General features: G+C 39.8%; 1 protein-coding gene across 1 annotated transcript in view; it reads left to right on the top strand.

The window, feature by feature from the left end:
* RFX4 (regulatory factor X4) overlaps positions 1–22,435 on the top strand; it is a 78,650-nt gene extending 56,215 nt beyond the window's left edge. Inside the window, exons 16-19 of the mRNA XM_040595045.1 lie at positions 187–348; positions 6,825–6,987; positions 11,526–11,664; positions 22,163–22,435. Of these exons, the coding sequence (XP_040450979.1) occupies positions 187–348; positions 6,825–6,987; positions 11,526–11,664; positions 22,163–22,435 (737 nt within the window). The remainder of the gene's footprint in view (positions 1–186; positions 349–6,824; positions 6,988–11,525; positions 11,665–22,162) is intronic.
* The last annotated feature ends 304 nt before the right edge of the window (positions 22,436–22,739 follow it).

The raw sequence follows: 22,739 nt of genomic DNA on the forward strand, positions 1-22,739 counted from the left end.
GTACACTGAAGGTTGTAATGATGAATGTGTATGGAAGTACTTTCAAATATTTGTGATTCCTGCTATGCATTTCTTGAAATACAACCTACAGAACTTAACTGCTTGTGTTGATTTTTTTTTTTAGTTTCTCAGTGTTTCTTGACTCTGCCTTTGATTATATTTGGTGATTTTTCTCTCATCCTGCAGCAGAAATACGAGAAGAAATTATTTTGAGTGAACCAGCTCCTCCAACTCCCTCCCCAGTGCCATTCTCCCCAGCTAAATCTGCCACCTCAGTGGAAGTGCCCTCTGCCCCTTCACCCGTTAGCAATCAGTCCCCAGAGTACGGTGGCATAACAGCTACAACAGGTAGGTAGGCTTATGGCACCTGGATCTGCTTGAAGATGCACTTGGTTACGTGAAATTGAGCCTGAGAACAGAATGTGCTGGCTTTCGAGAGATGAGAATCTTTTCCAAAAAGAAATCTGTTATACAGATCTGATACAGTAATACAGTATCAGTTATGCCTTCTCACTGTATCCAAACATGATGTACAGTCTAACAGGAAAAAGATTTGATCTTTGGATGTTTTATATACTTCAAGGTAATGTGCCAGATATTTTAAGGTTTAGTAAGGTTTTCAAAATCCTAAACCACTAGTGATTAAGGAATTCCTAGTGGGTAAAATGGGAACTGGATATCTCTCAACATATTTGAGACCCAATTATGTTTAAATAGCTGTGCAAGTTTCTCTTGGGAATATTTTACACATTGTTGATAACATTCATCTTTCAATGTTAGAGAGTAGGAATTACATGTTACCTATTTTCAGCTGCATACTCTACTATGGCAACTCATGAACTGGTTGTATTCTGGTGGGCCCACAGATTAAAAAATATGTGCTTAAAAGTATTCAACTTGTGGGCAGGTTTGAAAGAAAACAATAAGCACAAAACTGGCTTCTTGTTTGGTCTATACCAATGGGCAACCATCCTCTGTACTCTAATGTAAAACTCGCTACCTTTTGGTTGTGGGCGGGACAGTCTGTCTGTATGATCAAAAGACAGTGTTTTCTTAGCTCATGGAAAAAAAGGCAGGAATGTGAATGATTTTCAGAAGGCGTTCCAGGCAGTGAAATTCCAGCTTTGCTGCTCCTCAGTGAAAAGGGTGTATAATCAGAATGTGGAAACGATCACTTTTGAGATGTACTAGAAAACTTACAAAACCTTCTTGAAAGAATGTCAGAAAGTGATGATTTACCACACTGGAGAATTTGGCAGTGGCTAAAGGACTAATAAATCTTTCTGACAAATGTTTTTCATGTTTTCAAAGGCACCACAGGGAAGCACAATGCATAGTTGTGGTGGAAAGAGATTTAAAAACATTTGTCCCTACATCAAAACTTAACATTTTCTCATTGTTGGAGACAATACAATATTTAGGAGGGAAATAGGTTGGTATAACCCCCAGAACAGTTAACGAGGCACATGATTTCTAGACATGGCAAGTGGGCACACTGCTTCAGATCAGGCGACAGTGGAGGTGGTGTATATGTTTGAGTCTTGCTGAAATATTGATTTTCTGGGTAACTTGATCTGTGGCCCAATGGGATCATTGTGATGTTATAACCAGAACTTCGTATGATGCAGAACTGTACCCAGCAGTAAAAGATTGAAAAGTAGGGAACTGTGTGCTCTCCAGTGGCATTCACAGGAATGGAGATTTGAGGGACTTGTAACTCTATGCGTAACTCTATGTGACTATCATATCTATTAACCCAAAGCTTATTCCATAGTTATATAATAGCCCAGTTGTCAGCTACCTGAGCTTCCACCTTCAGCTCACTTGACTTAGGCACAGATCTGAGCACACCTGGGAATTGCATGGATCTTATGTATCCTTCCTGAATCCCACCAGTAATGCAAGGAATTGGACTCACACAAACATTACAAATAAAATTCCTTTTTGTTTTCATTTTTTTATTATTTTATTATGTCTGTTTTATTCTCTCCCTCTAATTTTTTATGTCCTGGTAAGGCCAAGGTCTGCTAGTGTGAAGTCTCAAGCCAAACCCAGGAACTATTGGGAACAATAGTTGAAGGACCTACTCCCACAGTACAGGCAGTAGAACTTGATGTAGTTGTTCCCATAGCAGAACTTCTTAGGCAAGAAAGCCATTTCTGATTTGTTTAGCTCTGATTTTTCTAGCTTTTCATTTTTAAGTTGTTTTAAAACCTTCTGTCTGGCTGAATTGGATTTTATTCTTGCAGTCTGGTGCAATCTCACTTTTGCAAGTATGAAAATAATTTTTGCCTAGCACAAACCAAATTTGTCAATGCAAATAGTGGTCTGGTTAAGATTAAATGTAAGTATGTATTTCCTGGTCTTAATTTGGGCAATTAGTAATACCTCTGTTTCCGTGTAGATGAACCAATCGCCTTTTTAGTTTGCTGACCATTACATCATGGAAGGCAAGGTTCATTCACATAAAGCAATACAAAATAACAACCATGTTTCAGCTATAGGAAATTGCTCTATTTTAAAATAGGGGTGCTGAAGATGTGTTGCTGTATTCCATATACAGATTTGTGGCATTAATATATAGAATATTTTGGAACAGAAGCTTCTGTTCTGGAGAGATATTTTAAAGTGCACTCTTGATTTTCTTATGTGTCTTTTATGAAGTAAATGTAAAACTCTGCAAATGCTTTGCAGATCTTGAGAACTAGTTCCATTGGTTACCACTAGCTCTCAGTTTCCCAGTTTAAGGCATCATTAACTCTTTCTTGCTTGTGGCATTAGCAATAAAAGTTAACTATTAAACTTACATTTTAACCTTTTTGCCTTCAGTCAGTGATCAGTACAAAACCAGCAAATTAAACTGTTGCAATGACATGATACTGAGCAAAAGAAAGGTGAATCCTATTGATAACATTCTGCGGTAGAACATCTGGCATGGCTCAGCTAACATTTTATTTAAAACTTTTTGTTAAGTTACTAGACATTTAAAAGGATAATTAGTCTCCATCCTGTCCAAATCACAAAGGCCAGTTTAATGATTGTTCAAACTGCAACAATATTGTAATAAAAGTGATAGCTATATGGCTATCTAACTAAGCTATTCTCTCTTAAAGCCACTCTTAAAGCTGTGATTATTCATTTGCCAATGCAGTGCTTTTTAGACAACACAAAATGAACTCTGAATTGTAAGTAGTTCCTAATATGCTGGTAAAATAATCTATGCAGTTTACTGTTTGGTTTCAAAAAATGTACGTGTGAAATAAGTCTGCAGGTCAGCAATAGTCATTTAAGGTCACTGTTTTTCCAAGTCTAAGCTAGGTATTAGAGTTCTGGGAATATGGCACAGGAGACGCTTGCACAGAGCTAGCACCTCTTATAATTGTGTGTGTAAGTAGAACAAATTTGTGTTCTTTTCCTAAAGCTTCAGCTCCTGGACTCATATGAATATATGAGAAAATCAGCTCTTGTTCAACAGAATTCAGTTCTTACAGCTATAGAGTGTAAAAGTCAAAGGTTCCAGTTTCAAAAGTTAATTCTCCCCTTCCAAATGGAAGGGTTCTTTTTTTTTTTTTTTTTTTTTTTTTCCCCTGAAGCTGGTAGTTAAGGTAATTTCTTTGTTGTGTGGGGGCAGAATGGGGGTCTGACTCCAGATTTCTGATTCCTTGAGTTGACAGTATTGCTTACTATCCAGACATGATACACAGTGCTGTAAGCATCTTGCTTGTACCTGGGTGGTCACTTACTCCAGCATAAAGCAAATGTAATATGCAGCATCATGAAGCAACTTTTGTTTCTTTCTCCACTGGTGTACATGATGACACCAATAACAACAGGGCTGTTCTTGGACTGATAGCAGTTCCATTTATACTTGGCTCTCTTACGGGTCAGATGGCCTTTTGGTTAGTATGCTCAAAATCAAATTTTTCATTAAAAAAGAAAAAGCAGTGATAATAAATTAATTTCCCTATTTTAATCAAGCCCTGCATGTTCAGAACACAAAGCAGAGCAAAATGTTGCTCAATCACTATTGTTTTTCCTTATTTCAGAAAGCAGTTCAGTTGGGTTCAGTCATATCTAAAAGAGACTTCATCTCCTGGAGTTCAATTCTGCATCCAGCTGAGGAAATTAATCATATAGGACTGAGACATAGGCAGGTATTAAAAAGCTAACTATGAAAAACTTTCAGACTTATCTCACTCCTCCTTTTCTACCAACCACAATGTTGGCAGTATCTTGGCTGACCCGATACATACATACACACAGTCCGCAAATCTGATGACATCTTCTACCCTTCCTCTTTGTCTTTGTGACTAGGTCACTGAAAAGAACAGCATCCCTTCCACAAAGGCAAAGAGAAGTGAGGCAACTGTAGGTTCCCAAGAACACCCTGAAAAAAATATTTGAACTGCTTTCTGTCATGCTGTAAATCCAGAGCAAAACCCAACCTACATTTGTTTCTAAACCATAACCTCCAAAAGAAAAGTTAGTATTTCCTGGAGCAGCTGTAGCTATGTGAAGTACTACCCTGTAGTACCTCGGACAATTCTTGGTTAAGAAAATTAAACAAAGATATTCACAACTCAGTGCAAGACATATTCTCTGTATTTGTTTCTGTGTTATCTGGACAGGACCAAAGCATGTTACACCTTAAACATTTATTTTAAAATTGAAGTGAGGTGGCTGCCAGTTAGACTTGAATGCCAGGAGTAGCCAAGTCCTCTCATCTAAGGAGTCTGAATTCCCACAGGGAGCACATGAAACAACTTGCTGTCCTGGACTAACTCATTTTCCTCAGATGGAGATAAGTTTCCTCATATTTAAAAAAAAAAAAAAGAAAAGGAGGCTGTCAGAATGGCTGGGGCCAGTCAAATCAACCATATTTGGTAAAATGCAGAGGATCTTCTGGCCCTGTTATTACCACTTCTTGTTAGAGATAGGAAAGTCATGAGATTTTTGGGTCAATGGCCAATTTTTTCTTGGAACAAAGAAAGCAGGTCAAAGTAAAACTTTTGTTTTATGGTGAATTTTAAAACTGAAAAAAAATCAGTAAAGTTACCTAAAAATAAGTAAGTATTTGGGGTTTTTTTCACCATCTTTGTTGTCCTTCTTTTCTCTTTGTTTCTGCCTTTTAAATTTAAGCCTCTTTTGAAAAATATGTTGACCTTTTGAAATTGAAATGTTTCACCAAAATATTCTGCAGACAAATTGTTGATATCATTAAAATGATTTTTCTCTTATTTTCAAATGCAACCATTTGGTGACCACATAAGTAGTTTTGGCCCCTTCCACTTAAACTGTATTTTCTAGTAAGGTAGGCTTCCTTAAACATTTTCCTCTACTCAAGGAACTATGACTGCTTATATCCACAGCAACACTGATGGGCTAGCTTCTCTTCAGTCTCAGGGATATCAGTGGTCCTCTGCAATGGGAGGAGATGGAAGACTGAGAATTCAAGTCAGTGACAGAAAATGCAGGCACATGAAAACAGACCTAGCACAAATATCCTTGGCCATAACAGATCCAAAGATATTTCTACTATAAAAGCACCAAATCACACCCTGCTGGAGTATTTCAAGCTGGACTTGCCTTGTGAAGCTCAGAATGCCTTTCTTCAGTCCCAGAATCAAGCATTTCCCATTTAAAAAAATTTGTCTGATTTTGCCAAATACAATCACACACACCTGAAGAAAATTATACACATCTGAGATAGGATTTGCATTCCCCAAAGCCATGGAGTGGACACAAACCTGGTAATACAATCATTTCCCTCTCTGAATTAGGCCCTTTCATACTACAGGAAGTCCTAGAATCTGCACTGAAAAAAATGAATCACCTCCTGCAATTCCTTTTAGCTAGTGAAAAAGAGTCAAGAGAGCCCAGAGACCCCCAAACTAGTGTTCACATTGGGTTAAATTCAGTGTTCTGGTCCTCATTTGCAGGGTAATCTCAGCCAGTATGGTCATGACCTCCAGCAAGAGCTATGTTATACTGGAACAATGGATCTGTCAGCCTCCTGAGTGAAAGGGGTGTGTGCAAAGGACAAAGGTTTCTCAGCAGCTGGCTCATGAATCTGGAGTTCCTGCCTGGAAGGGATCAGGATGATTAAAAAACTCAGCACCTTCCAAGCAAAATGGAAAACCCACTTCTTTGCTTTGCTCTTCCCACAAATGCTCTACATGAAAAACTAAATTAAGTCCAGTCCCTGTCACCTCAAAAGAAGAAAGAAACATTATTTGTGAGAAGAAAACGGCTAGACAATTTCTGTCTATATATTTGTTGTAATTTGGAGATCTACCACTGTGTTGCCAATACAAAGGCTGGTACCTAGTTGGGTGGAACAGGTACTGCAAAAGGATTTAGTAAATTCATTTGCATAACACCCATTTTTGCTAGTCCTTCATTGTTCTGATTGTAGTTCCTGTCTCAGTCCCGGCCTGATCAGCCTCAGAGCTAAACAGGCCAGCAGCCCACTTGGTGTAAGAGAGACCTCAGGGTTTGGTGCATCATGCCTGACAAATATTAGTGCTGGTGTTCCTTCATTTCTAAGACCTACCCCACTTTTTCCTATAAAATGATTTCCACACCACACTGAAAGTTCACAGTCTGAGCCATTGGAGATACGTCTCTTACCTCTGGATCTTTGCACACTCCGGCTGATTTGGTATGTTTATATATGCCTCAGATATGACTTTTGTTCATTTGTGTTGATGCTGTTTCCATTATCATTGCCTGCTAGGTTGCTTTCCTGTAACTATCTCAAAGCATAACACTTCTATGGATGACAGCACGTTAGCTCTGTTCCTTTAATGCTTGTTTGTCTGCAGGGGCTATGCAATCCTATACGTGGTCACTCACTTACACTGTGACAACAGCTGCTGGGTCACCTGCTGAAAATTCCCAACAGTTGCCCTGCATGAGAAGTCCACACGTACCATCATCATCTGTCACACACCGGATACCTGTTTATCCCCACAGAGAAGAACATGGGTAAGTAACTTCCCCGTATCCTGTTTTTTGGGGTTTTTTTGTGGGTTCTGGCTGAACTTATGCTTAGGGTTTTTTTTGGAAATACAGTGAAATCTGTTTCTTGATGTAGTAAGTCTGTATTGCAAAGATGCTAGTATCGTTATTCTTTGGGCTACTGTTGTATGATTATATTATGTCTCACTTTTATAATCGCATGTTTTTTATCTCATCTCATGTTTTAAGTCTCATCTATTTAGAAACACAGTAGGCCTGGAGAATATTTTATAAAAGAGAAGGCTTTAGTGGATTTCTTCTCTGATTCCTGTTTTCCTGTGCCATATTCTGTCCCAAAGGCTAGATGTGCTCAAAGAATGACCCTACTATACCATGTCTCAGGAGGGGTGATCCTTCTCTTCTCAGCACTGCTAAGACCACATCTGGATCCAATTCTGTGCTCCCCAGTACAAGACAGGCACAGGCATACTGGATTAAGTCCAGAAAAGGGCCACTTAGATGGTTACAGGACTGGAGCATCTGTCATGCAAAGACAGGCTGAAAGAGCTAGAGTTGTTTAGCATCAGGCAGAGAAGGCTCACGGAGGGTCTTCTCAATGTGTATAAATACCTGCTGGGGGGTGTAAAGAAGATGGAGACAGATTCTTCTCAGTGGTATTTACTGACAGGACATGAGACAATGGGCACAAATAGAAATACAAAAAAATATGTTTAAACATAAACAAAAAACTTTGGTATTTTAAGTGTGATCAAACACTGGAATGGGTGGCCCAGAAAGGCTATGGAGTCTCCATCCTTGCTGGTATACAAACTCCATCTGGACACAATCCTGGGCAGCCTGCTCTAGTGGATCCTGCTTTGTGCAGAGGAGGTTAGACTAGACAATCTTCACAGGTCCCTTCCAACCTCAATGATTCAGTGATTCTATGACTACTTTTAGACCTGCAGAAAAGATGCCCAAAGTTTGGAGAAAAAGCTACATTTTCACCTTAATATTCTAAGCCCATCTCCATCACCAAAATTTGCTCAAGGCTCTCAATTAAAATAATTACAGTAGAAATTTATGTAACATTATTTGATCTTGGAAAACTTCAGTCACTCCAACTAAATCTCTCAGTGCTCTTTTCATCAAGCAAAACTTCTTCTGTGCCTCATTTGAGTGCATAACTCATAGAAATCTGTAACTAAAAAGAAACAACTGCAAAATAATCAATGGGGAAGAGCGAGGCTCATAGCAAGATTAGTAAATGCCCAAGTACTGACATGATCCAAGAGGTTCAAAAGACTTTACTGAGTTCCAGTCTCATTGCATACTCATTAACCTTGCAGAAGTGCTTTTGTAGTGTGGAAGACTGTATGTTGTTTGGAAGGGTAACAGTAGATTAATTTGAACCCTGCGTCTCCTTCCCTCTTGGATGTGGTCAGGTTTAGATAACTGTTTGAATGTCACTGCTAAGCCCTTACTGGAAAGACCTGGATATGGAGATATGGAACATCTCTTCTATACAGCAGTATGACTGCTTGGTGGAAGCAGAGCAACAGGGAGGTTTGGGAGCTAACAGGATGCAAGAATTGGAACAGACCACAGTAAGGCTGTGTATGTATAATAGATACGTGCACACATATGTGAGAATTCATTGTTCCTAAAGGAATCTCTTTCAATCTAGGTGAATCAACTTTTCAGAAAGGCAACAAAGAATGCTACAACCTGGCCTCTTTTGCCATTTGATTTCATTTGTGACACTTGAATAGAAACATTTTGGTCATGCTTCTAAACATTTCAGTGACATCTGCTTTCTTGTCTGGAATCGAGTTTGTAAGCTGATAGGGATAGGGCCTCTCTGTGAATCTGTGTTTGCATGGCTTCTATCACAATGATTTCCTGATCTCATTTGCCCTCTATATAGTACTATTAAATTTTTTCTGAATCATTACAATTTGTACATATTTTGTATCTACAGCAAAATCAGCACATTGGTATTTCAGTTTTTATAGGATCTGAGTCTAATGTGACAGGCTGATAGAGAGATGTTCCTGAAGAAATGTTTGCAGAGAAATCCAGTGACTTCACCCTTGGTGTTTTGAAGCACAAGATTCATTATATAGTTCTTATGGAAGGTACAGTCACAGATTCAATACAGAGCTTGTTTAAAAGCATTAAAGAACCATCTCTTCAGAGAGGAAAAGAAAAAAATGAGAGACCTTGTATGCAAGAGTCAAACAAATGGCTGCCCTGGAAAGAAAGAGAGTAAAATCAAAGTCTGCACTAAGATTTCCAGGTTTCTGGAGAAGAGAGAAATGGAGCAAGCAGCTGCCATAGCTGCAAAGACCCAGCCTTACTCCCATGCCAAAGGGCCCAGCAGAGCACATAAGCAGTATGGGGGCCACAAGCTCTTCCCCTGCTGTAGGTGAATGTCACACTAAATGCAGACTCTTAGCCACGCAGCATACCTGGAATTTTCCTAACAGAAGAAAGAGGAATCTTCCTGAAGGAAAAGTACACAATAGAGATTATGATAAGAAACTTTATCAACTCCATGCTCAAGTGAATTAAAGTGCTATAGTTTAGTAAAAAGTGATGTGTTTGAAAGAAGGAGAGAAAATCAATTGCTTCCAGACTAGCACATGGCGTCCTTAATGAATAGAAAAAGCATGAAGTGCAAACACTGCCTTACAGGAGTTGGTTTTGTTTGGGAGTCCAAGGGCACCGTGGGCTACCGGAGGGAATGGACAGATGATCATCTTCTTTAAGCAGAGAAGGCTGCACTGTGAATGTCAGGCTTATGCAGACCCCAAAAGCATCTGTTACAGATTTTAACAGTCTGCTGTGTTGAACAAGGCAAACAAGATGTTTGCCTACTACAGTGTGCAACAGCTTCGTAACATAGCTATTTGTCTCTCCCCTGCTTGCCACAGAAAGACTACCAAAGTCATGTTATGTGATCACCAGTTCATCTGAGGTAGATTATGGAAACCATTTGTACTTACAGCTAAACCCAAGTGAATGTAAAAATGAGAGCTGAATGTTGAACAATGATGGTGGACGTAAGGCCTTATGTCCTGAAAATGTTTTTAGAAGGGGCGCTTTGCTTTAATTTTGAATCTGCTGGATTGTCTGGTATAAGACATGACATGGTAACTCTAGAATACCTTCGTAAGATCAAAAGGATAACAGAAGTTTAAACTGTACCTAGTGTAAAAATTGCAATGAACTTTCCAGAAAAAGAGTAAATCTGTACAAATAGCCATCTTCTTTTGAACACACTGAATTGGTTACCTTGTTTGTTTGTTTATCAACATTTGTGTTCCATCATGTTTCATTGAGCAAGTCCAGAGGAGGACCACAAAAGTGATCGGGGGCTGGAACACCTGCCATATGGGCACAGGCTGAGACAGCTGGGATTGTTTAGCCTAGAGAAGAGGAAGCTCTGGGGAGACATTATAGCAGTCTTCCAGTACTTGAAGGGGGCCTACAGGAAAGACAGGGAGGGAGTTTTTATCAGAGTGTATTGATAGGGGGGGGGTAATGGTTTTAAAATGAAAGAGAGTAGAGGTTTGATTAGGTATTAGTAAGAAATGCTTTACTGTGAAGGTGGCAGAACACTGGAACAGGTTTCCCAGAGAAGCTGTGGATGCCCCATCCCTGGAAGTGCTCAAGGCCAGGTTGGATGGGGCTTTGAGAAACCTGGTTTGGTAGAATGTGTCCCTGTCCATGGCAGGGGGGTTGGAACTGGGTGGTCTTTAAGTTCCGTCTCAACCCAACCCATTCTATGATTCTATTTTTCAATAGCATTATTTTAAGAACCTTTGAACTTCTGTGCTGAATTAGGATCAAATGTTTGCATGGCTACACAAAGATGGGAGGTTGCTGAAAGTGTACATGCATCTTCTGCTAGTGAATGGCACAAATAATGGTGGCCAACAAACATTGATGCTGCGGTTTCTTATGGCTAAGGAAACTTCTTTACCCCCGCTGTCCCTAGACAAGGGGTTGGGATAAAAACATGGAAGTAGGCAAGTTCTCCATTCTCAAATCCCACTCTATTCTCAAGTCAGCTGTGCTAAAGCTGTCCATTGTATGCTTCAGGCTGTATGCTTCAGGTGCAAATTAATACAGCTCTCTCCCTCCCATAAAAGGAACATCTGACCCCAGTGCAAGGAGGTAGCTGAACTCCAGTGTAGTTCTTTAAGTCAAATATTACCATACTTCCTCAGCCTGGATAGCAATTTACTAGGAACATGGCAATAAAATAATAATAAAAGTGAAAGACACTTTCTCCTTAGAAAATGCACAAATGAGTCAGCAATTTAAAACTAGTCACAGAAAATGTTGAGTGTCTCTATCTGTTGTTGTACTGAACATGTAATTTCACTAAGTGGCATCTGCTTCCTAACTGAGCTGGGAAATATCTTTTTTTAAAAGGTTATTTAAAATATCATTCTCCTATTCAAAAGGTGCAAATGTATGTTCCATGAAAGTCCTAGATTTATTAGTGGGAATACAATTATTATGCATACTAAATAGAGTTTTAAAACGGATTTTAGATACACAGGAAGTTACAACTACGGTAGCTACAGCAACCAGCATCCACATCCAATGCAGAGTCAGTATCCAACCTTACCACACGACACTGCTATCTCTGGACCACTTCACTACTCAGCTTACCACAGAAGCTCTTCGCAGGTAAGTTGGATTTATTACTGACAATGCTTTCTATAACGTTTTAAGTGAAGATGTGCTTGTAAAATTATCAGCATATTAGCTGTCTGAATCAATAAGCTGTCATCAATCTAGTCATTGAGGGTCCCTAATTTTTTTCTTTTCTCATATTACTTAGATATTTGTTCATTTTGGTGGAGATTCTTTTATCAGAAGTACCTTTAGATTGTGGATTTAAAGTACTAATTCTAAAATCCAGCAGTCTGGATCATGGAAAGTGTTTCTGTGTTATGGAGTAGGTAGAACAAAAATGAATATAATTAGTTGTACGTTTCTTCAGTGTTGGGAACAACAAGAGATTCCTAACAAGGAATAAAAGTGTTTTCATATAGCTGAAAGAAGACGCAGAGGCCATAGTGAATTCTTCTGAGGCCTCTGCTTTTGAGAACACAAGTGTTTAGCAATTTGCCAAAAAATGTGAGTTCTGCATATAGTTTGAATAACTTCAGGATGCCACTGCAAAGAGGTTCTGTTTAATGCTATAGTCTCCTGCTATAATGCTGAGAAATTATGTCAGTAACTATTTCAGGACTATGTCACTTCACAAAACTGAGCCAGTAGGAACCAGCACAAATTAAGTGTGAAGATTATATTTGACAACAGTTCAAAAGTAATACCGCTGTAGGAGGACTTTAGTACATCATGCAACTGATGCTTCCTCAGTGTAGGAAGCTGCTCTCTGGGCTCTCTGCTGGAAGATTTTTAAAAGGTGAGTACAGGTAAGAGATGATGGCATTTGGGGTATTCCACCCACATGGCAGTTTTTATGCATTATCTACTGGAAATTTATACAACTATATTAGGGACCACTATGCTTAACTGGACTGCAATAGTTTCATACCAGATGCAAAGATGCGAATTTGATAGTGCTTTGGACTAGAGCACGCAAAACATGCATCTCATTCTGGTCTTTGGCATCAGTCTGCCAGGCAATCTCAGAGTAGTCATTTGTCTTGTTTATGCTTAAATTTCCCTAGCTGTAAGAAAAAAATAATGGTATTGATCTCCTCAGAGCTTTGTGAGATCTGCTGTCCTATATGAACCCAATATGCTTATTTCGACCAGCTCAACAATGGCTCCTTAGCTTATGGAAGGAACAAGCCTACAGCTTCTCAACCATTTGTGTCATACCTTGGTCCGTCAGACTACATGAGGTGACAAGATTTATTTGAGGCTTGTTGCAGCCACTGTATCTTCAATAGGAACAGTGAGTGAATGTTTGATTAGTGTCCTGTGATAGGTTTGTATTCATTTTTTCAGTACAGGCCTTACCCAATATTTTTTCCAGAATGAGTCACTTTTTGACTTAAAATTGGCTTCCCAATTTTCTTTACTCTCTCTTATCCTTTACTGCAGAAAACCCCTGAGTGCTGGTTCTGAAATGGTCTGTAAGGTCATTTCTCTCTGTAAAACAGAGAATTAGGCTTTTACTCTTCAGAAATGTTATCACCTGCATAAGGAGTTTTTTCGACCCTCTGACAACTGTCCATCATACTTACATAGACAGCACAAGTTAAGCAAGAAATAAATAAAGCAAAGCACGATCGATACATTTTTAGTTTACTCATGTCCTGGACAACATGTTATATGGAAATAGCAACATACATTAAAATTGTACAAATACTTTTCATACTGTAGTAGACTGTCTCTATGAGTGCAGATGTCAGATCATTTCTTCCTCTTTTGCTAGCTCTTGAACTGTTCTGAACATCCATGAAGAACAGTTATTCTTTAATGATCACACTTGAGAGCAAAATTTTTTCAACTTGTTCTTTCTCATGCTTCTTGTAAACCAAGGTGGAATCTCACAGCAGGACACAACTAATAAAAACCTATTAGTGTACTCATTCTGTATTGAAAGGAGCTACAAACTGAAACCTTACTTTCAAAAATAATCTGAAAGTCTTGAATGGTTTAATATGGAATTTTCTGTCATTCTTTTTAAAGCTAAGTGAGCTTCTGTAAAATGCCTGCCCCAATGATAAGTTCTTTCTTACCTACTTTTAACCAAACGATTTCACAAGATGTCCCTAATAAGATGTTAGAGAACTACTCTTTTTCTAGCAGACTTTCTGAGGGGAACATGGTACAAGGAATTGCAGTAGGACTCATGATGTTGTCAAGATAAAAGAAGCCAAATTTGCAATGAATATATCAACAGCTGCCACTATACTGAAACTGGAGGAGATGCAATGTTATGGCTGTGGTAATATAATCAGTTGAGAAGAGGAGGCATTGACCATTACTCTTCAAAAGAACTCTTTGTTATAATCTACATTCAGTCCAAATATAGAACTCTGGCTCAACTGTAGCTAATATTCTATCATGCCCTTTAGGACAGTGTCTAGAGATTAACTCCAAAGAAAAAAAGTATCTGTGTGTGTGGTAAGTTCTCCTCTACAAACACGGATTCAGAGAGAAACCTTGTCCCAGACAGGGGTCTGAGCCAAAACAGGTGACATGTAATCAAGGTGGAGTTGAGGCTGCAGCTATATATTTAGTATTTTGGTCTTGAAGAATGCCATATCCAACCTCTTTCTGTGGAAAAGAGTGACTTACTCCAGATTTTATCAGGTCAGTTACTTCGAGACTATTTTACATCCCAGAGAAATGTTTCTATAGAAAAACAGAGAGTCCTGCTTGATTTTTTGTTCATTTGTTTAGTAGAACTTTAAGAGAGATCATTTCACAGATACAATTTACAAACCGTCAACAAAAAAGAGTGGAATTAGAGCAAAGGGAATGGAGGGAATAACTTCTATTTGGTGGAAGTGGGGAACTGAACAGCTAGGAAAGGTGAAGGGAAGGGTATGAGTGACCCTTTAAATTGTATTTGCCAACATACAGCATGTTGATCCCAACCTGGCAATACAATGATGATTCTTTGTATTTATTTTAGGAAGTCTACTGTGGTTTTGTCATTGGAAGCCTTACAGTGGGACTGTGCTAGGGAAGAAGTCTCACAGCTGTAGAACTTGTACTAGGTACAGCTCTTGAAAAGTGCAGAAGGTGGGAGTCCCAAGCCAAGCCTATCTCATCTGACCGGTGGCAAGTCCATGTTAGTGAGAGACTTCTAGATAACATGAGTTAGTGTTAGAGGAAACGAGACAGCGGTAGTTGCTAATGGGGATACTGCTGAAGCACCTTGTGTCACAGCTGCATGCTCACTCACATCCTATTCCATAACAGGCTGGTGAGAATCCTTGAGGTTATTGTTATTTCTCATCTTTGAGACAGTCGCGGAGCTTACCTTGGCTCACAGCGAAATGTGATAAGTGGCTTCTGAATTTGGGCTAAATAGAAATATTGATAGCTTATATTTTCATAAAGATCAGTGGATCACAGAGGGACAAGAAGGCAAAAAAAAAATGGAGGAGATGGCTTGTAAAAAACTTTATAGGGGAGTAAATGTTCTGCTAAAGTAATGTCTGCAGCTACTAACCCAGCATAAGCCTAAAACAGGCTCCTTCTGGCAGTGTAGGCTGACTAATTCCCACTGATGGCTAAAAGTCTTTTTGTTGACAGGGACAGTCTGTTCAAACCTTGGTCTTAATCTGATATTTTTTTTCCTTTCATCAGCATCTGTGAATAGTTCACGGAACAGTTGCTTCCTTGTAACTCCAGGCCTGATTGCTCATTTCTTGACTTGGCTTACTGACCAGGAGCCTGGCACACAAATAAAGAAAAATTATCTACAGATTGATTTGTTACTACCTAATTCTCCAAGCCATAATGCAGAAGTGCATACAATCCTATGATACTACTCCAACATCATATAGGAGACTGTGTAATGTGTGTACATAAACACATCTATACTGACACTATGTTTCATCAGTTCTCTGCCTCTGCAATTCTAGGTACCAGATGCCAGGGTAGAAAATAGACAACTCTGTCTAAAAGCTTCTGAGTGCTCCTATTAGCCTATGCTGAGTCTAGCAGAGAGGTACCTCTGTCAAAGGTACCCCCTTGATAATGTCACCACCTAATCCACCTCCATGATCAACACTTGACTGGGTTTTATCACAGCTTTTGTTAGCAAGTTTCACCCTCGGTGGACAGGTCTTAATCCTCTTTCAGGCTATCCATAAATATTTCAGTTCGTATCATTCTATCTCTTCCTTAAACACATCCATGCTGCAGTAATTTTTCTTTGTAAACCACAAGGATCACTCTTCTAGTAGGAAGAGTAATTAGAGAAACCTGCAGCAGTATATATGTTTGTATTTTAATAAAACTGGTAACATATAAAGATGCACATCATGTGAATGTGCATCACTGTACATACAGTACAAAAAATGGCAAACATACAAGAGAGATGTATGAGTACTCTAATGCATGGCTGTAGTGAAACATATTGTAGGTCCATTTATCCAGGTCGTATCTCCAGCAATGGCCAGAAATGAATGTGTGGAGGGAAAGTCTTAGAAACAGGGTATGTAGAGAGTGGTCCTTTCACCAGCATAGCTGCACTGGCTTTGGCAAGAGCTGACTTAGGGACATACAGAGTAGGAAGCAACAGTTAGACTGCTGTATTTTGTAGCAAACTGCTCTCCATTTGTACTTACAGACTTAGGGGTGGGTTGTATGAAACATGTTCTCTTGTTAATTCTAAGTCTGTTATCTCATAAGTGCATTGGGTGCCCTATGTTTTTTGCATGATGAGGAATAGGGAATATTCTTTCCCTATTTATCTACTCTGGCTGTTGAAGACATTATAAATCTCCATCATTCCCCTCGCCTCCTTCCTGTCGTCACTTTTCCAGACTTCAGAGTTATCACCTGTTCTGTTTCTCTTGTGATGGATGTTCTATATGGAGGAGTCATCTCAGGACTGCATGTGCACTGCAAAGCAGGTGTTGTCTGGGAAGCATGGAAATGTCCTGTTCTCTCAGTTCTGCTGAGCAGGGAAGCTGCTGGAGCTGCAGCTCCCCTCCAGCCTTCCTGTGCAAACCTGATCTCTGAGTAGGTAGGAGGGACTCAGTCAAGAAGCTGCCACATCAGCCACTTAGATCTGTGAACACTCCTAGACCCTGCGCTGCACAGAGCCTTTTGTTTTACCTTTTCTTCCTTTGCACTTCCAAAATGGAGCAACCACCTCCAAATGGTGTATCTCAGGTGGAGGTACTTAACGGAGAGTCATAGAAGTATCATAGCAGTGTTTCACTTTTTGTTTCTTGAGATGCAATTCCCACCTTAAAGACAAGCTTCACCCCACCCTCCTGACTTTTAAGCTATCTCCTTTTGCACTCGGGAGCACAGCCAGGGTCAGTTGTTCCTCAACTGGGTTCTGGGACTGGGAGGAGCACATGTGTATCAGCAAGTGCTTGGCACTCCTGTTTTGCTGTTGTCAAAATGGGCTTATGAAGAAGATAGTTTACTTCCATGGTCTGGATAGAACAAATCAGTCTGGAAAATGCTGTAGTAGTACAACCTGCTGTCATGTGGTAGATCGGGTCTGCAACTCTCGGAGGCACAGAGCACAGTATGGGGCCATAGCTAAAGAAACTTCATCAGTGTTTGACTCTTCTAAACTGCTTGGAGGACTGCAGTGGTCTTCCATTACTTCCCAGAGTTGCCGCAACACTCCGTTTCTTGGTGCAATGTTGCATGCCACAATTCTACCCAACCATGTCTTTACTTCCCTGCATATGCCTCTAGAGAAGGATTTACATGGGTGCAGCACTTCGTAACTGGTTTTTGTTACAGTGTGTGGGAGCCAAAGAAATCTCCCAGACACAGCCCGTGCTTCAGTGTCCATTCATGTTGTTCTGGCTCATTTACTTCACAAAAAAAAAAAAACGGGAAAAGTTCTTGTCTCCCCAGCAGATACACAGTATAAGCTCGTGACTATACCAATGCAGTAAGAATAGCAGGCCCTTCCCAATAACCACTCTGTCATCAAAGAGCTAATAATGACAGGAAGAAGAAAATACTGTCTAAATCCCACCCATGCACAAGAATCATTGTTCCTAACTGTATGGCATCATAAGGGACTTGAGGTTGTTAGAATGTAATAGAAGTAATTATGTATTGAATGCAACAGGAAACAGATGTCTTAACTTCTTTGTAAATAATAACAAATAACGTTTTCATAGGGCTCCAAATGCCACTCCCAAAAGTATCAAAATCACTTAGATTGACTTGAAAGTTTCGCCCAACCTATATGACAGACTAATATTCAATAAGCTTCAATTTGTGAAGAAAAGGATCAAATTAAAGGTTATAAAGATGCAATCAATCAATAGTTTTGATTATATAATTTTTTGAGATTTTAAGCATATTTATATTAGGTTAATTTATAGGCAGCTCTTCACAATTGCTGTAATTTCTGATATGAGTTATTTGCAAGCTTTAAAGTAGTGGCTAACATACAATATTAACCTACAGCATTCTGCAAAAGTGTGAGCTAATGCAACATCAAGTCAGAACCTCATTCATAAGGAAAATATTTTGCTGTTTGGACAGAGACACCTTTCACCTCCATGCATAATCAGTCAGTCAGTTGAGGATAAGAATAAATAGATTATTCTCCACCCTCACATTGCAGGAACTCAGTCTTCACTTCATGAGAACATATTTAATGTTGTATTTTCTAAAATAATACTAAAAGGAATTGAATTAATTTTACATTTTTGGGCAAGGCCATAACAATAATCTGCACAAAGTCTCCCAGACTTAAAGAGCTTCTTGTCTAGGTCTTACAGCAGCAGCAGCAGCAAGTGTGAGTTAACCCAGAAAATGGTAATTTCCTGTCAAGAGCTCTCCAACAAATGTCGCTTTTATATCTGGCAAAGATCACTAGGCCCCAGTGTTTTGAGTTCAGCATGCTTAAGCACTCTTCATTAAACCGGATGTAGAGTGTGAAAGGTGATTCAGGCAGCATGGGCAGGCATCCGCCCAGATGGCTACGCTTTGGACACTCCAACAAGGCTGAATAGATGCTTCATTGGGTGAGTTAATAGTCAGGCAGGGGCCAATGAGTACTTTAAAAATATTGTCTTTCAATAGTCTCTTCACTGTAGGGAAAAAGAAGTCACTGACTCATTTGCGATTAGCTGACCTACCATTACAAAACTTTCCATCTTGCATTCAGTCATAACAGAATTTATTGTAAAATACTAGATATTTAGAGTCCATGTTATTTTCAAGCAATTATTCTTTTTACATTCATGACACATTCATAAACACAGCTGCATCGGGTGTTCTTGATGAAAAGGAAAAGCAGCACACTGTATCCTGTCCCCTCATGCACAGCCATTAGCCCTGCCTTCTTAGCAAGCCTTAGCATGGCCTCTTGACTGCACATAGGAGGGGGATTATCTTCCCTTCTCAGCGCACCCTGGAATTCATTCTGTGAGTCAAAGTTTCATTCCCCCAACAGCACAGGTTTTGTGGTTCCAAACTACCTAAAAGGCATATGGCTTCCCCACATAATGCCATGTACAACCAGGAGACCCGCAACAATATTCCCAGAGTTCATTTTGTTCCTCTTGCTCATAGATGAAAATTGTGCAGTCTATAAGTTATCAAGTAGCAAATTATCCCAGCAGAAACCAGGGCTTTCTCTTGGAATTTGTAAAGGGTATGAAAGCAAGTAATTCCCCTGCTATAAGTCACAACCTCCGTTTCACAACCTCAAAGGAAAGTTGCACTGAGTCAGGATGGCAAAGGTTTCTGTTTCAGTTAACAACAGAGTAGATCAATTACTCCATTGGGAAGAAGACAGATGATAATTGGTGTATTATGGCAAAAGTCAAGATTAATCTTGTTGTAAGTATATTCTTTAACACAAGAATCAACAGTGACTTCAGGTATAGATCAATGGGTGTTACAGACAAAGACCATGATGACTGCTATCAAGTAAAACACCACTGAACGGAAAGAAGAATGTTTCTAGCTTGGACCACATCTTGCAGCTCCACAGATGACATACAGAAAATAGAAAGTTAAAAATGTATTATTTGTGTGGTGTGTTTTTTTCCCTGTGATCCATCCTGGTCCTGAGTCCTACTATCTCAAAGCATTTTGTATACAGCCATTAGTGGGACATTTGAGATCATCCAGGAAAAACAACCTATAGATATGACAGCTATGGAAAAAGGACTTTAATTTAACTTGAGCCAACCTAACTAATGGATTACATCATGTAGCAGGAGGAAGAAAAGAGCCATCTTCTGAGGACTGTTAATCTTCTATCTCAAATATTTATCTTGAGGTTTGGTAAATTGTTCTGGTGGCTGTAGACAGAACACAGATGACTCACTTTTATTAGATGCCTGACTTTTTGATAACTAAAGTTAGGTAAGACGAATTCAACTCTGAAGCTATAGCAAATTACAAGATTACTTGTTTCTTCCATATTCATTATGGCAAGAGCTTTGTTCGTGAAGATGTTCAGGTGAAGGCACTAGCATGAAAATGACTTCTGTGCAATGCCAGTGCAGACCAGAAAAGCAGCATCCTAAATATTAAAAATATGAAAATAATTCAACTTTTTCTGGAACCTCTTATGCTTACTTAGAATATTTGCAGATTGGTTGTTTTTTGACAGTGCCTTGTCCTTAATTAATGAGTTAAAGGAGAGAGCCATGATCCTAAATTCAAATGACCTCATTTAACACTTCAGAGCTTGAGTTTCATTGTTGCTGGGCCCTGGCAGCTTTTATCTTCAACAAAAGCTTCTGGAAAGCCAAGAAGTCTGAAAACTTGATTCTTCTGCAAAGGAATATAAGGCTTTCTGTGGTCAGTGCCTAAGCTCTACTGAATTTTCCTACGGAAAAGCCTTTCTCTGGGGTGAAGATGGAAATTTGGATGATCTTGTATGGACTTTTGCCAGTGTTGCCAATACAGCTTATTCTGATAGCTGTACCAGTTGGAAGTGTTGACATTCCAGTATGGTGCTGCCATTTACCAGCCTGCAGCAGCTGATTGCACAGGTAAATCCAGTCTCTGTGACAATGAGAAGTATATGCTAAATAACGCCATCATAGAGCTTTGATGTCTTCCCTCTCATCTGCTAACTGGCCTGTATAGCCAGGAGACGGTGGAATATGCTAAATCACTAACTACAGTATGTTGGTCAAAAATAGTCTTTCTCCACTCTAATTGGAAGCAGTCAGTGTGTGGCTTTTGAGCTGCCTGAGGCTTGTGAACTGTTTGAATGTGTTTGCCAAGGTGGGGCCGCCTTCCTGGCTGCAGAATGAAGGGAGACAGCAGAAACTCTTCTGCGGTCATTGCCTTGGTCTTATGCAACAGTTACGGATGCAACTGGTTAACCCCAGCCCCACCCTGCAGTGGAGTGATGTAATGAGACCCTTTGGGAATCACTGATGAGATGTTACTCCTAGGAACAACTATGGCAGCTCTTCTCTCCACAACCCTCCAAAATATGGAGAAGGGGTTTTACAGTCCTCAGCTGTATAAAGTTTTGGTATGCAGCTTGCAAGGTGCCTGAGAGGTGAATAGTCCTACCTTGGTGACATCTTTCTAGTTAAGGAAATACCACAGTGTCAAACAATACAAGATAGTGAAATTTTAAATTATGACACTTCTGATGGAGAAGGTATAGAGGTGTAAAATGTAGAAGCTCTGAAGATACATGGCTGGTCAAGGGCAACATGGGCACTAACCATCTGTGCAGCACAGATGGATAATAGGAGGGCAAAACAGGGAGGGACATTTCTTAGGCACAGCACAGATGATCTGCTCCGGTAAAACAGCAATAAGATAAATACATGTTAAGCCAGCACTCATAAGCACGATTTACAGGGCAGCCTGTGGCTGTAGAAGGCAAAAGCTGTTTTCCTGCCTATCCTTTCCGCAAGACATCTTCTCCTTAGTGGGAGGCATTTGTCAAACTTCTTTGATTTCTAGTTTCCAACTGTCACTGAGAACAGCTGGGGAATAGATAGATTCTTCCTCTGTCTGCCTCTTTTCACAAGTTCTCCGATTGGCTGCTCACTCTGAGGCCAAACCACACTATTTTTCTGCAGAAAATGGCAGAATGCCTTGTGAACATTTAAAAAGGAAGGCACCTTTCCAGTGATAAAGATCCTTTTGCTCTCATCCCTCAAAACTCAATTGAGTGAGCGGGAGTCGGGGCATTTTATACCCTGTTTTCTAATGAATACCAAGTTTTCAAGTAAAAGATGGGGGAAAAAGATTGGATTAATTCAGTTTATTTTTCTACTTGCAGATATACCTGCCAGCATGAAGCTCTTTGATAAATTAATTCAATATTTAAATGCAGTGACCACTTTGCAAGACTTTCCCTGACACTTTGGTTTGACTGCATGCACTAGTTACCTGATATTCCACCTTCAGTATGTCACCTAGTTGTTGGAGGGCTGGTAATTCATATGATTTTGGTTTTGTCAAACACAGAGTTGTGATACCACCAGCCCTTATTTTAAAATTGAGTATGTGGCAGATGATTTTTTGTCTTTCTTTGTTTTTATTGTAGTACCCTTTCAACAGCCCAACATCAAGAATGGAGCCCTGTTTGATGAGCAGTACTCCAAGGCTGCATCCCACACCGGTGACTCCTCGCTGGCCGGAGGTCCCGGCCGCAAACTCCTGCTACACAAGCCCATCCATGCACTCCACAAGATACGGAAATTCTAGCGACATGTACACCCCCTTGACTACACGCAGAAATTCTGAATATGAGCACATGCAACACTTTCCTGGCTTTGCCTATATCAATGGGGAAGCCACCACAGGTTGGGCTAAATGAAAATGACTGGTATCAGCTAAGCCCATATACTTAAAAGAGTTATAAAAACTTCATGTTATGTGTGACTTTTCATGAACGTTCTTCAAGGGAGGTGAAGATGGAAAAGATCCTGGGCAAATAAACATAGTTCATAATGTGGACAGATTGCAGACCAGTATGACTGTATGTTCCTGTAGCCGAAAAAGATTTTTGTGCTATTCTAGATCACTTTTGGGGCCAATCTGTGCCTTTTTTAATTCTGGCATGTGGGCCAACCCTGTGTGATGTCAGTTTGAGTGAGCCATTTTTGCCCCCTTCACTTAAT

Source organism: Falco naumanni, chromosome 5 (assembly GCF_017639655.2).
Source record: "Falco naumanni isolate bFalNau1 chromosome 5, bFalNau1.pat, whole genome shotgun sequence".
Lineage (NCBI taxonomy): Eukaryota > Metazoa > Chordata > Aves > Falconiformes > Falconidae > Falco > Falco naumanni.